This window comes from Micromys minutus (genome assembly GCF_963924665.1).
Source record: "Micromys minutus genome assembly, chromosome: 24".
NCBI classification, from domain to species: Eukaryota; Metazoa; Chordata; class Mammalia; order Rodentia; family Muridae; genus Micromys; species Micromys minutus.
The window spans coordinates 29,951,921-29,967,974 of NC_137959.1; the positions used below are offsets into that span (position 1 = coordinate 29,951,921).

Genomic DNA, 16,054 nt, shown 5'->3' on the forward strand with positions numbered 1-16,054 from the left:
TTCTTTTTCTTTCTTTCTTTCCTTTCTTCTTTCTTTCTCTCTCTCTCTCTCTCTCTCTCTCTCTCTCTCTCTCTCTCTCTCTCTCTCTCCCTCTCTCTTTCTTAATCTTTTTAGAATTATTTATTTTATGTGTATGACTACACTGTAGCTGTCTTCAGACACACCAGAAGAGGGCATTGGATCCCATTGCAGATGGTCATGAGCTACCATGTGGTTACTGGGACTTGAACTCGGGGAGAAGAGCAGTCAATTTCCTTAACCGTTGAGCCATCTCTCTAGCTCCTGATATCATTCTTTCCATGAAAATAGAGTTTAAAATTGTCATGAAGCTTTCCTGGAGTTTCTCTCACTCAGAGCTGGAGCTCCTCAGCCACCAAACAGAGCTATAGTGTCCCCTGGCCTTCAGCGCTAAGACTGTGTCCCCCTTAATTCCTCCATACGTGGAGGGTAGAAGCAGCTCACAGAAGACTGAGTTTAAGCATTGGTTTCCATTCCCTCGCTAAAGTAAAGCTCTCTTGACATCCAAACTGTGACATCATCTTAGAATGTCCCACTGTGTTTGATCACAGTGCACACGGAGCCTGAGCTTAGGTGGTGGCAACGCACACCTTTAACCTCAGCACCTGGGAGGCAGAAGCAGGAGCATCTCTGAGTTCGAGGCCAGTCTGGTCTACAGAATGAGTTCCAGGAGAGCCAGGGATACACAGAGAAATTCTGTCACAAAAATAAAAACAAACAAACAAAAAGCCCAAAGGTAGGCTGCTCACTGCCTCATGTGCACTCAGGACAGGAGTTGTCCAAGAATGGCAGTTCCACGGTTACAATCAGACCATAACATGGATTTCAGCAATGTGGAACACGCTAAATGAGCCTTTGTTCCACTGTCTGGAAACTGCAGTCATCTCAGAATCTGCAAGTTCTGTCGCTCATCGAAGGCCTTTAGTAGTAAAGTAATTGGGGCAGTTGCGTATTTAAGGAGCAGGTCTGCATAGAGCCTTCTTGGTATGAAGCCAAAACACACAGAAAGCCAAGCATGGCAGCACATACCTGTAATCCTGGCACTTGAAAAGTAGAGGCAAGACAAGGTCAAGATGGAGATCGAGAAGGATGAGCTGGATCCAGGTGGACCTTCTTGGCGATAGGATTTTATAAGTCTTTTATCTTATATGGCAGCGTAGTTTGTATCTTTGTCTATTTGATGTAATCTTGTTGTGTGAGGGTTTGTGGATTGAGGTTTGATATATAAACCTGTATGAAAAAACTAAGAGAAAAAAGAAAGAAAGAAAAGTAGAGGCGTAAAACCAAGGTTGGACTCGGCTACATGAGAGCTTGTAAAAAAGACGGAAGGAAGGAGAGGGAAGGGAAAGAAGAGAGGAAGGAAGGGAGGAAGAAAGGAAGAAAAAAAAAAGGCAAAGGCATGCTGTCCTACAGGTGTAGCTGTAATCCCAGTTCTGAGGAGGCAGAGGCAGGCCCCTGGAGCTCACCACCTGGTGGAGTCATGACCTCCAGGTTTAGGAAAGACTCAAAAAATATTTTGAAGAATGATTGAGGACGGCACTGAAGTGACCCGGCCACCGAGTGCGTGAGTGCACACAAGCACAAACACATATACACGCATGTTCTTTAAAGTGAGTAGACAGGGGAAAATAGCAGAAATACATAGGGAAGATCGTGATTACATACAAAACTAAGGAAATCCTGATAAATTAAGGATTAACTATACTTCAAACTTCAAGATCAAGTTATGTTAGATTGTTGTAAAGTGACAGGAACTACAGTTGATGTTGGATTACATATTTAGATTCTTAGAAATCAAATCTGTGTATGTGTGTGCATTTTCTTTCAATACATGACTTTTTTAGCCAATGAGGAAGTATGTAATGCCTGAACATGTTGATTTTTATTTCTAAGATCAAAATGAGGTACACAACATGGTAGAAAGACATTAATGTCCTATGTCTAAGTGTGGATTTTGTAGTCTTTTTCTGTAAGCTTTCTTTGACTGGGAGAGACATGGCTACTGTACCATGTGGACAATTGAGTTGTATTGAGCTTGTGAACTAATGCAGCCAAAACCGCTATATCTCATCTTTGCATGAGCTCATCTGGCCCCCCCACAAAAGTGGTGGGGGACATTTGGCAGTATGTCCTACCAATGGCTGCTCCCCAAATCCAGCAGCTGGTTTGAATTAGATCCCCTCTGCCAAATATTTCAAAATCAAATCTAGCAGGGAAATATCCCCCTAGCCTTGATATTTTGTAATGTCTGACGTGAGATTAGCAATCACACTGAACATGGTACTTTCCTCTTACTTGGATCATATGTACAGTAAATTTAACTCTTTCTGAGCTAGCTCATGTTCTCCTGGCATGTAAGTTCTACAGGAAGTCTACACAGTTCTCAGAGGTAACCCCACAGGCAAGTCTGTAAGTTCAAATGTATCTCCCAGTAATACTAAAATGTTACTTGGGGTTTTCACTGTGCTTACAATTGTCCTGATAGTAATTGAAAATGCTGATACTTTTACATGTTTTAGGGCAATTGGTAACCTGTCAATGCACAGAACACACCTGTGCAAGTAATCATTGTGTTTCCCCAAATGGACTTTGGGTATGGGGAACCAGTTTAACTCTATTTTTTTTTTTTTAATGAAGTAGTAAGAAATCAGTTTGGGGGCAGAGGGAGTGCTCAGTTGGTGAGAGTGCTTGTCTTGAACACACCTGAGCTCTGATCCCAGTACCCAGATAGAAAGCTTGTAGCTCCCGTGCTATAGAAGGATGAAACAGGAGGATTGCTAGGACTTTCTGGCCATAACCTAGCTCAAGGTTCAGTAGGAGATCCCGTCTCAAGGGAATAAGGTCATAGAACAGGCAGGTCATCATAAAATAGAACACCTGATGTGCATGCGTGCGCGCGCATGCACGCACACATACACACACGCCACATTCACAGCATGAATTAACAGCTTTATTTATTCATCTTTTTAAAATTATCCATGATAAAGTAGGACTTACTAAAGTAAGAAAATGCTCATCTTTATTCTGAGGTGTGATCTGATAAACCATGCTGCAAGGAAAAGGACTCGTGTTATTGGGTCCTGAGCTGAGCTCCAACTGCTCCTCATGAGCCTCAGTTTCCCTTTGGAAGAGGGGTTGAATAATAGGCCACCATGCTCAGATCTGTGTCTAAAATGACCAAAGCGAGCTGTCACCTAAGGAAAATACTGGTGCTAAATTTTACCTGTGATAACATTCTACTTTACAAAGAAAAATTATAATTCTGGATAAGGTTTGGGTAATACATATAAGGAGAGCACACATGTTTTATATTTCTTTGTGACGTTCATTTCATTTGACATAAAATCCTTCAAGCTCATCCATGTGGTAGTTGATCATAGGACGACTTCTTCTAGTCCACTGAATGGAATGTGCCATTGTTGGTTTTTTGCATGTACTGTTTTGTTTTGTTTTAGGCTGGCCTAAAATTTAGTATTTGTTCTGTAAATAAATGTTCTGCCTCTATGTGTGTCTGTGCATCATGTGTGTGCCGCTGCTCCTGGAGGGCAAAAGTGGGTATCGAGATGGATTTGAACTGCCCTATATCAAACCCAGGTCCTCTGGAAGAATAGCAGGTGCTCTTAACCCAAGTCATCTCTCTAGCCCCTGGCAGAATATTCTGCATCTCTTTTTCTGTTGGTAGGTATTTTCTTTATGAAGACAGTAAGTTGTATCCTACCTTCTTTGGCACTAGAGATTATTCTATGGGATTAAAGGATATCCATAATTTGGCTTTGAAATGCATTCATCTAAAAACTGCTGAAGGTAATGATCACCTTAGCTTTCTGTTCTATTTGTGGTCCTAGGTTGGTTCATTCAGGTTCTGGATGTCGGTCACCCTCCCTTGGATCTGACCTTACCTTTGCCACCAGGACGGGCTCTCGGCAGGGCATCGAGATGCATCTCTTCAGGGTTGAAACACATCGGGATTTGTCGACCTGGACCAGAATACTTGTTCAGGGCTGTCATGCTGCTGCAGAACTGATCAAGGAAGTCTCCCTAGGTAGAGATACTTTGTTTGTTTCTCCTTTGCTTCCCCCTCTCTCTTCCTCCCTCCCTCCCTCCCTCCCTCCCTCCCTCCCTTTCTCTTTCTCTCTCTCTCTCTCTCTCTCTTCCTTCCTTCCTTCCTTCCTTCCTTCCTTCCTTCCTTCCTTCCTTCCTTCCTTCTTTCCTCCCTGTTTGTGACAGGGTCTCACACAGCCCAGCCTGGCCTAGAACTCTTGATCCCCTGCCTCCACGTGCCCAGTGCTGCAGTCACAACTGTGCAGTCACTCCTGGCCCTGATCTTGAATTTCTAACAGTAATTTTTTTCAAGCCTTACATTAAAAAAAAAAAATTTATTTTATGTTTATGAGTACACTATAGCTGTCTTCAGACACACCAGAAGAGGGCATCAGATCCCATTACAGATGGTTGTGAGCCACCCTGTGGTTGCTGGGAATTGAACTCAGAACCTCTGGAAGAGCAGCCAGTCACTGAGCAACCTCTCCAGCCCTCAAACCTTATCTTTATCAACGTGTACACATCTCTGTGTGTATATGCCATAAGTGTGCAGGTATACCTGGAGACCAGAAAAGGGCAGCCAAAGAAACAGGATTTGCTTTTGTAGGTGCTGGGAATGAAACTGGAAACCTTTAGAAAAGCAAAGACTGAGCCTTTAAAAGCTAAACTATCTTTCCTGCCCTCTAACAGTGATTAGGTGAAATTACTCAGCTTTAAAGAGAAACCATTGTTTTTGCATGCCAATTATTCGATGTTAAAACATGGGACCTGAAGGGGTGGTGGAAAGAAATCTGGTGTCTGTCTCAGCACCAGAGCTTTCCCATGCCTGCCACGTAGCACTGGCCACCACTGGGCTTCGTTTTAATCTACATTTAACAGTATAAGAACCCAGGCAGTAAGAATTAAATGCACTGGCTATAGTTAAGAAGATTTGGCATTTAAAGGGCATCTAGACGTGCTTAAATACATGCATCTGGCAGTCTGTAGCTATGGAAAAGAAAAAGTGTTTGGAATAGGAGTTTCCCTTCAAAAGTTTGAAAATGTCTGTCCAGCACTCAGAGGAGTTGGTTGTCTCATTTCCACTATGGAAGCTCCCTCTAGTGGATAGTCCCTGCCGGTTGTTTTATTCCGCTGTGGCAGTGCCCTCTGGTGGCTAGACATTATGAACTTGGTATTTCACATCCGCTCTGTAAACATACAGGTATTCCAGTTTGCCTTTCAGTTTCAGGTCAGTGTGGCTGGGACTTGAATTGCAGTTCTTATATACAGCCAATGACATAAGCCCCTCCTTCCCTCTCCAGATGACTCAGAGGCCTGAGCGGATTAAATGCCTGAAGGACAGACAGTATTAATCCCCTTCATTCATTAAATCAGCAAATATTTGCTAAGCACTCTACTTTTTGCCAAGTGGTAGGCTTTATAATGACAGAGATAAAAGTAAATAAATAAGACCTATTTCCTGTCCTTGACCAAAGAGTTGTGCGAAGAGTATAGAACAGCATCCTGTTGTTCTCTGTGGTTAGTTTGTTGGTGAGACTAATAGTGTGTTTTCTTTTTTCTTACACCATTAACCAGGGATGCTACCCCAGCCTTTCATAATTTGGTGTTTTTATAAGTTTCTGCTTACCAATGAGCATAAATTTCTGACGTTTTCCTTCAGTAATGCAGTAATCACCTTAGCTGTCTATTTGTTGTAGGATCCAATCCCTTCAAAGTTGTCCTAAAATGCTCAAAAGAGCCTGAGTCAGTCTCTCTGTGTCTCTGTCTCTGTCTCTGTCTCTCTCTCTCTCTCTCTCTCTGTGTGTGTGTGTGTGTGTTTGTGTGTGTGTGTGTGTGTGTGCATCTGCCTCTGCCTCTGTCTCCTGCTCTGCTATAGGGTCAGGTCAAAGGACTCTTCTGAAACACTGAAACTCCCTAGAACTACAAGTTAAACAAGATGACTGATCCCAGAATAGTAGAAGCAGGATTTGTGTTCTCTGTCTTCCTAATAATACCAGCCTTTGATTTTAAGAAATACAGAGTAGAGATGGGAAGTAGAGCTCAGTATCGCCACAGAGAGACCTGGGATTCAGTCTTCAGCACAAGGATAAATAAACAAACAGGCATGGGCTGGGAAAGTGCTTGCCACACCACATAAAGACCCAAGTTCAATTACCGGAACCCATGTAGAAATCCAGCTGCGCTAGCTCATGTGTGTACTTCCAAGTGCCAGTCAATTCAACATAAGCATCTCCAGGACTCACTGACCAGCCAGTCTAGCCTAATTGGTGAGCCGAGACCAACAAGACACCTTGTCTCCAAAAAATAAGGTGGACAGCACCTGAAGAGGGACAATTCCTAATGTCTTTGCTCGGACCTCTCTACACACATGCACCTTTTGCGTGCACCCACATGTGCACACAAACATACAAAATAGGTAATATGTAACATGATTGACATTGATTTCAGTGTAACACTGACTGACCCCTGTCTTTTGTATGTTCCCTTAGTCTGTCTTTCTCTTCAGTAATGTCCTGTGATGTGAAAAAGCCAATGTCCCTTCCACTTACGAGCATAAGACATAGTAACCAGAACAGTGGAGTGAAAACCATGTTTGTGGGGGTGGTGAGTGTCATGGAAGCAAAAGAAGGTGTCAGAGAGGAATGGTGGTACTATCATCTGGTGTGCATTAGCTGACATGAACAGTGCTTTGTGAAGCCCACAAAAACTAAATTTTTTTTTTTTTTAGCTAACATACAAAATAATTGATTTCATTATGTATGTGCACCATATGGATACAGTGCCCATAGAGGCGAGAGAGGGGTTGGATCACCTGGAACTGGGGTCACAGATGGTTGTGAGCTGTCCTGTGGGCCCTGAGATGGAAACAAGAACAGCCTGTGCTCTTCACTGAGCTGTCTCCCTGCCATCCATCACAACATTCTCATGCACACACATCCATCTTCATCTGCCATTATCCTCTCATCCTGTCCCTCTTCCCTCCCCACATAGTCCCTGTCTTATTAGCATTACTACTGTGATGAAACATCATGACCATAAACAACTTGGGGAAGAAAGGGTTTATTTCACTCACAGTTCCATAGAACAGTTTATCACTGAGACCAGTGAAGGCAGGAACTCAAGCAGGGCAGGAACCTGGAAGCAGAAGCCATGGAAGATGATGCTTATTGGCTTGTTTAGCCTGTTTTCTTAGAGTCCAGGAAAACCAGCCCAGAAGTGGCCCCTCCCACAGTGGGCTGGACACTCACCCATCAATCACTAATTTAAAATATGCCCTATGGGCTGGTCTAATCTCATGCAAACATTTTCTCAATTGAGGCTTCTTCCTCACTGATGACTCTAACCTACGTCAAGTTGTCATAATACTAGCCAGCACAGTCCCTTTTCTGAGTGTATAATTTTTTCAAATTTATTATTTATGTTGGCTTTGTGTATGTACAGGGTATGGGAGTCATAGGTCACCCATAGGTGGTGTTCCTCAGGAGCCACCCACCTCGATTTATTTTTTATTTTTGTTACATTCTCATCCTGTGTTTGACGTGTACGGAAGCCATATGCAGGTGCTGGTTCTCACCTTCCTCGAGGGTCCCAGGGTCAAGTCCCCAGCCTTGGCAGCAAATGCTTTTATGTGCTGAGACACCTTGGTGGCTCATCTTGCTCTGGAGATACAACTTGTCTATATTGTGGGGCTCATCTATTAGGCTATGCTGGCTGGCCACGAAGCCCTAAGAGTCTACCCCTTCACCTCCCCAGCACTGCGATTACAAATGTGCAGCACCACACCTGGATTTTGGGGGGTGGGTAAGGAATTAGGTTTTGTGTTGTTGGTTTTGGGTTTGTTCGTTTGTTTGTTTTGGTATAGAGTTTCTCTGTGTAGACCAGACTGGCCTTAAACTCAGAGATCCACCTGCCTCTGCTTCAAAAGTGCTAAAGGTGCTAAAGTTCCACCTAGCCTAGCCCACCCCTGGCGTTTTATATGGGTTTGGGGGATGTAACTCAGATTCTTATGCTTTTTACCAACTTAGCCATCTCCCTGGCTCCACAATATACCTTTCTTTTGTTTAAATTAAACTAAAATTGTTTCATTTTGTCTTCTGAGATAGGTTTTTCATAGCCAGTGATAGCAATCAACTCCTAATCCTTCTCCCTCTGCCTCCCAAGCACTGGGATTTAGGCATGTTCCATCATCCTCTGAAGCCAAGGGCTAGAAACACATGAAGAGGCATGAATGCAGAGCCAAAGGGAGAAAGGGCTTTTTTTTTCCTGCTGGGCCCTCTGATCCCCCAGAGAAGGATATGCTCCAGAGGCTGTCTGCTCTTAAGATTAGCCTTCCAAAAGGACAGCAGAAACCTAAGACCTATGAACAGTGGGCAAGTAGAAACAGGGTAGATAACTGTCTTACTCAGGGTTTTACTGTTGTGAACAGACACCACGACCAAGGCAACTCTTATAAAGGACAACATTCATTTAATTGGGTCTGGCTTATAGGTCCAGAGGTTCAGGTCATTATCATCAAGGTAGGAATATGGCAGCATCCAGGCAGGCATGGTGCAGAAGGAGCTTGGCATTCTACATTTTATCTGAAGGCTGCTAGCAGAATACTGATTTCCAGGCAGCTAGGACAAGGATATTAAAGTCCACACCCACAGTGATACACCTACTCTTAACAGGACTACTACCTAGGCCAAGTTTATACAAACCACCACAATAACCAACCCATAGTATAACTCTATTGTATTTAGCAACTTGGAGATATAATTGGTGTCCTTGAGGAAAGAGGCAGTGAAGAGGAGGAGGGGGCTGAAGTATCTCTTATGTACATGTTTGCTTTGCTTTCCCTTCAGAAGCAACACAGTTCAAATAGAACATGTGGGAAATCTCGGGAATGTAGCTCAGTGCTTTCCTACCATGTGAGAAGAATCTCACACAAGCCTGCTGTGGGTGGGGTTGACGGCTTCCCTTTCCTGGCTGTGACTCACCTGCTTGTACGACACCTTCCATAGCCAGGATTCTAAGAACTTGAGCCATCTTGAACTAGATTAGAACTAATCCTTTGGACCCCAGTCTCCTCACTACACTCTGGCTTCAGAGATGTTAGTAGGACCATACTGTGGGCGCCTTGGTTAGGGTATGACTGTTACTCTTCTCCCCCTCAGCCATTCATTTAGAGATAGTGCTGATTTCACCCATGTTTGCTCCTTGGCTGCTGGGTTCCTTTTCTGATAACTAACACTCTGTTATCCAGACACCACCACTGCTTGTCTGTTTCTCCCCTTCCTGGTTTGCTAGACACACAGTTGCATGAACTTAACAGATTATTTGCAAATTCAGTGTGCGTATATTGGCTACATGTGATGATCTGCTTGAAGAGCCACCATTCTTGTTAAAATGGAGAAGCAAAGCTCAGTTCTGATCCTCAAGTGTTGCTCTGGAGATCAAGCTAACCTTAGACTGTTGATTCTCCGTCAGTAACTTAGCCAAGGGCTGAGATTACAGGCATAAGAGCATCAGAGGACAGAGGGCAATTGTGTGTCTGCCCTTTCCCTTCCATCATGTGGATCCAGGATGGAAGAGGCTTAGTAGTAAGTACCATTTACCCACTGAGTCATTTTGCAGCCCACTGCTGGCGGTGCTAACAGTGTGTGTTTTGTTCTATTTTCTGTGGTACTGAGGATTAAATTTAGGGCCTCCTCTCTGCTAGGTGAGCACGCTACACTGGCTGCATCCCTAGCCCTGGTTGTATTCTTTGAATAGCAGCCACCTTATGACTCTTACTGACTTTTAATAGACATTATCTCCTCCCCAGATCCCAACCAAAACATGTTACAACTCTGAAGGGTATCTCTGCATTTGCTCCTTCCTTCTTGCCTAGGCTCTGTAATCCAGGCTGGCCTCTGCTTCCCAAGCACAGGAATTAAAGGCATGCACCACCACCTCCTTGCTAGTTTTATCTTTTCTTTAGAGTTTATCTGAATTCCCATCCTAGAAACCTTTTTCTGACTTCAGCCTTAGCTCAGTGTTGAGTGTCATTGTGTTCTATATATTCTATCTCATATGATTAGAGGTTTGTAAAGTCTTTGAGGGCAGAGAATGCCCCTTTGCCTTCACCTCACTATATATAGTTGATATCCATTTGAACAAAGACAGAAGTCAAGGAGAGTTAAGCTGTATTCTGCCTCATCTCAGTCAAGATGCTGTCTTGGGCCAAAGTAATTTTAGGGGGCTGGAGCCTAGGCTCAGTTGTTCAGAACATGTACTACTCTTGCAAAGGTCTCAGATTTGATCCCCACTACCCATGTTCGGTAACAACCACCTGTAACTCCAACACCACCACTTGGGTCTTCTTGGACACTGCACTCACGTGCATATACCCCCACACAGATATATACACATAAGTAAAAATAATGCCAGGTATGGTGGCATGTGCCTTTAATCCCTGCGTTCTGGAAGCAGAGGCAGGTGGATCTCCGAGTGCTGGTCAGCCTGGTCTCCATGTCGAGTTCCAGGCCACCCAAGGCTACACAGGAAGATCTTGTGTCACAAAATGTGGCCCATGCTTGTTGTCCCACCGGTGGAGATAGACAAGCAGGAAGATCAGCAAGAATACATGATTATATACCAACTTGAGATACACTGGACAGTCTCTAAATAAAAATAATAACAGGCCTTCTTAAGTATGAATCTACTGCTTCATGATTTTCCATGTCATCCTTACATGAGAGCATGCCAATCTTCCCTGACTCATTCCAACTTTAGTATTTGTGCTATCAAAGTAAGTGCAGAATAATAAATCTTTTAAAATTCTTATCTTAGGAAGTTTTAAGCAGCTGAGGCCTCATATATTCTTAAGAAAAGGTTTTTCTTATTTGAAACCAGAAGAATCCTTTTCTACTTGATAACTAAAATAGGATCTTTATTATATGTAAGTTTTTCTTGTCTTTAACAGGCTGCACCTTAAGTGGCCAAGAGGTAAGATTCACTGTTCATTATGAGCACGGGTTCACTATCACCAGAGACAATGGAGGCGCCGGCAGCATATTGTACCGCTACCCCTTTGAAAGGCTGAAGATGTCTGCGGATGATGGAATCAGAAATCTCTATTTGGATTTTGGTGGTCCTGAGGGAGAACTGGTGAGAATGTGTCTGAAAACCACGAGCATGGTGGCATGGATGTGTGTATGCTAGCTTCCTGTCTCATATGGCTTCTGTTTGTTTGCTTGCTTGCTTGCTTTCCTGTATTGTGCTGCGCATTGGATTGAGGCACTGAGCTGCATCCGCCCCCAGCCCTTTTTACCTCCTGTGTAGAAAGTCATGGCCTAACATTTGATATTTCATTAGAGCTTAGAAATTGTTCATTAGTTTTTAAGTTTTGTCTGAGAACTGGGGAGACAGTAAAGTGTTTGCTCGGCATGTATGAGGACCTGAGTTCAATTTCCACCCTTTTCAGAAAAATCTACATTTAAAAAGCTGGGTGTGTAGCACACATTTGTAATCCCAGCATCGGGGAGGCCAGGATATAGATCCCTGCGCCTTGATGGCCATCCAGCCTGGCAAGTTCCAGGCCAATGAGAGACCCTGTCTCAAAAAAGAACTTGGAGCGAGCCATAGAGAAGGGTCAGCAAGTAAAGGCCATTGCCACCAAACCTCATGAAATATGAAGGGTTCTTCAGGAGAGAACCAACTTCCATTAGCTGTCCTTTCTCTCTCACACACACAAATAAATAAAATTTAAGCATGAAATGTAGCTCAGCTACTAGACTGCTTCCCCGGCATGCACAAAACCCTGTGTTTGATCCTCTGTACCACATAAATCTGGGCATGTTGGCCCATCCCTATAATTTCAGCACTTGGAGATCAAGGTGGACAGATCAGGAATTCAAGGTTATCCACAGCTATGAGTAAACTCTAGGCTCACCTTGACTATGTGAGATTGCCTTGGAAAACAAAAAAAACAAAAAAAAACAAAAAACAAAAAAAAAAAAACATCATATCTAAACTATTTAATACCGTTGTTTATAAAGTGTGTGTAGGGCTGGAGAGATGGCTCGGCTGTTAAGAACACTGGCTGCGCTTCCAGAGGACTCAGGGTCAATTCCCAACACAGACATGGCAGATCACACACCTTGTAACTCAGGTTCCTGTGGCTCTGACTTCCTCACAGACATACATGCAGGACAAACACAAATGTGCATGAAGAAAGGAGAGACAGACAGAATTAGTTATGACTCGTGTCTCTTCTCCACAGACTATGGATCTGCATTCCTGCCCAAAGCCGATTGTGTTTGTATTGCACACATTCTTATCCGCCAAAGTCACTCGCATGGGACTGCTTGTGTGAGCAGCAAAAGTGAAGAAAAGACTGTCACAAGAAGTATTTCCACCTCAAGAGATGAAAATAAAGAAAAAGCAAAGAAGCACAAACAGAAGCCCTTGCTCCCTCCGTCACAGTGCCTTCCCGAGGACCTGCAGACCACTGCTGGACCACAACAGGGTTTTAGGAAAGGCCGACCTTTCCCACACAGCCTTGGTCAGAAATTCTAGAACTATAATAAGCTCCGAATCAAAGCTGTCGATTTATCGCCTCATTTCATGATGTGATCGCTAAGTAATTAGGTGTATTTTCTCTGTTATGACAGCTGGCACTTTGGGTTTCTTTGGACATAACACATAGCCAAAGGGGATTCTCCTTTTCTTTCTGTAGGAGTCATTTGGGCATAGCCTTGAACTCTTCCTAGGATACTTGTCGCTCCCCAAGTTAGTGTGCAGCCGCTGTCCCTCAGGCATGTCTCACACAAGTAAATTACCCCAAAGTGTTGCTTTCCCCACCTTGAAACTCCTTGAGCGTCATCCCCAATGGTTCCTCCACCCACCCTGGCTCTCACTGACCCCACCCTTCCCTGCCCTTTCCACCTTTAGTACCAGCTCTGCCACCCGTAAGTGCTGCCTTTAGGACTCAGAACTTGCACGGTCTGGTTGCCTTTGCCTTCACTTCCTCCCCTTTTTTGTGGTGTCCAGTTGAAAAGCAATTTGGAAACCACTTAAAAGAGTTTTGCTTTCTTTAGTTAATATTGAGTTTCTATTCGGTAGGAGCCAGGGGAGGGTCTACAGTTTATTTTGAAAGATCCTCATTTTAAGCTAAGCCATTTCTTATTGCTTACCAAATGTGCCTTTGGTTAGGGTCAATGGAGCTTTATTAGTAAGTGTTTGGATGACTGGGTCTCACTGCCATTCTAGGGTTCCCATCTGGCTTTCAGGAGTCATCCTTGAGGTCAGTTCCTTAATGGCGTCTTTCAGTGGTAATTTTGTGGGTCAAGTTGGCTTTGTAGCACAGATGCCATCCTGAGTGGCACAGCGCACTGTGAGGCCAGTGGAGATCCTGGCACTGGTCTTTTGTGGCCCCAAAGTAGTAAAAACAAGTCACTTCCAGCTCAAGGTTTAATATTGGCTTCCTAATATCACACACCCTGGATGGGCAAGATGACGAGAGAGATCATGGTAGTCACCTGCACTTGTTCAGCATGGCGAGTGTCATCATGACTCAGTGTGTCACCTGGAAGACCATCCTCAGTTTGTTTCTCCTCATTTGGAAGGGAGAGAGGTTATCTAAAAACGTTTGAAACACTCTACAACAATATCAAGATTATCACAGATCCTGAATCTGCACAAAAAGGAAATATCAACTTAAGAGTTTTCTAACCTCTCTGAAAACATGTCTAGAAACAGTTCTTGTTTTCTAGATTTCTCTGGAGTGCTACACAAGGATATGACACTTCAAATGGGGTAGAGGGTGAAAGGAAAGAAAACACGAGTGTTTGTGCAAAGCCTGAACCGCTGTGATTGACAGGGTAGCCAAAGGAAAGAGCAGATACCTAAGCAGAGGTGTCGCCCTGCTGCCTTCTGCTGTCTGTGAGTCAGGCCCCCTGCTCTACAGTCAGACTAACAGTATCCAGAGGCTGGGGAGAAAGTCATAACCCTGAGATTGGCTCCATCCATGATCATCTTCAATCAAAGGAAAAAAGAAATGTCTCAGCTCTGAGTGCAGAAAGCAGAGCTACAGCAGTTAATCTCAGCAGAGAGCTCCGGCTCCTGCCTTGCTGAGCTGCAGTGTGCAGGGCTGGACCCAGGGAGATTGACAGGAGCCTCTGCCACCCTGTTCCTCAGAAGAGCTGTCAGCAGGTGTGATGACGGCCAGGTAAGGTGTGCACACATTCTGGCTGAGGACTGTGGCCCACAGGGTTTTTAATACAATCAATTGAGACTTGTAAAGTGAAGGCTTATGGGTGATTCCTTTGTCATTAGCACCCCCAAGAGCAAGGTCCTAAGCTGCTTGTTTGAGAAGCTATAGCAGCACCCCCCAGGCAGGTGGTCAATTAGGAATTTTTCAAACCACAAGTGGAATGCTTTTTGTGAGTGTTGGACACCTTGATACAAACCTATATTATCAATTTTGTACTCAAATGCCAAAATATAACAAAATATTTTCAAATGCTAACTAAAACTGAGCATCTTTGACAATTCATCTTTTATAGAATCAGCTGTATTGTCTTTTTTTTTTTTTTTTTTTTTCCATCTTGAACATTATTGGGGATGTTGTGGCTCCTGGGTATTGAGTAGGCAGGAAACTGCAGAGCACCTGTTGTGATGGATCGCTTCCTAGGCATCTTTGCAGTCCACACAGTCCCTGGCCACCCCGTGGATGAGAACTCTCCTCCCCATAAGAAAGAGGACTAAAGGAAGCTGATGTTATCAACAAGCCTTGTCTAGAAATTGGTATCAAATATTTTATGTAAAGAAATGCTTGTGTGTATTATGCCGTATTTATTAATAATTATAACTAAAGCCACCAACTTGTAGACCATTTCAGGTTCAATATTGGGACATGTATGGGCAATCAGAAACGTTATTTTAAATGCCATCTTCCTGTTTTGAAGCCATGTTTGGCACTTTTTAGACTAGGGTAAGTCTGAAAGTGCCTGGTGGGGTTTTGCCTTTGCTTTTGTCTGAACTCTCGAAGTTTGTTACTAGAAATTATTTGCATGGAAGGAAAGATTGGAGTATTTATTTTTATATGCAGAACGGTGTCTCCAACAAGCAAAGCGTGCATTGTCACTGGTTTGTCTGTTTTTCTAACTCCTTCTGGACAGAACGGTAGCAAAGCTTTGTTCAGCTGAATAAAGGCACCTAGATGACAAACCAAGACTGTTCTTTCAAAACAAGGCACTATCTGTTATCACCAAGGGGGTAAAAATTAAGCTATATGGAATCTAAATATGATTACCTCCCACCCACCCACCCCCTAAAGAAGGTTTTACTGTGAGTGATTTTTGATGAACAAAAATGTGTGGGGAAAGTTAAAATTTCTTAATTTCTGATTTCTTAAAATTTTGTAAGAAACTCAAAGTCTTCTAATTTAATTTAAATGCATGTGGATTTGTTTGTTTTCAAAACCATGGAAGAATCTACCCCCGAATTTTAATACAAATCACCTTCAAAGCTGCTATGCAACTTCCCTTAAAAGCCCTACCTGCTAAAAGAGGTGAACAGTTCTGCAGTGTTCAGGGAAGAGTGGAAAACTCCAGCACTTTCTGTTCTTTTATCTTTTCTTGGACACCTACCTGGACTGTGCTCTTGTTCTTGAAGGTTTAAGCTATTGATTGTACATGATACTTAAATGTGCAAATATTCTGCTTCCATTTTCACGTGGCTGCTGGCAGCTCTAGGTGCCAAGAATGAACCGGCTCCTTAGAGTGCTGGGCTCAGTGGTTAAGAGGACTTGCTGCTCTGTCATGAGGACTGGAGATCAGATCTCAGTGCCCCAGTCCAGTGGCCCTGGAAAGGAAGAAATAGAGGGAGGGGGAGAGGAAAGGAGGGAGGGAGGGAGGGAGGAAGGAAGGAAGGAAGGAAGGAAGGAAGGAAGGAAGGAAGGAAGGAAGGAAGGAAACTCCTAATCTTTAATGAGAGGATCAAATACCACTCCACTTAGTTCTTAAAAGCA

The 16,054-nt window shown here is 43.6% G+C and overlaps 1 protein-coding gene across 2 annotated transcripts in view; it reads left to right on the forward strand.

Annotated features, from left to right (window-relative positions):
* Nucleotides 1-12,600, forward strand: part of SNTB2 (syntrophin beta 2) — a gene marked incomplete at both ends in the record, with an annotated part of 72,105 nt that extends 59,505 nt beyond the window's left edge. Inside the window, 3 exons of one of the 2 annotated variants that reach the window (XM_080936886.1) lie at nt 3,864-4,060; nt 11,006-11,190; nt 12,305-12,397. In XM_080936886.1, coding sequence (XP_080793012.1) covers nt 3,864-4,060; nt 11,006-11,190; nt 12,305-12,397 — 475 coding nt within the window. Of the gene's footprint in view, nt 1-3,863; nt 4,061-11,005; nt 11,191-12,304 lie in introns of both variants that reach the window. The other variant, XM_080936887.1, reaches the window with a different exon arrangement.
* Between the last annotated feature and the right edge of the window lie 3,454 nt (nt 12,601-16,054).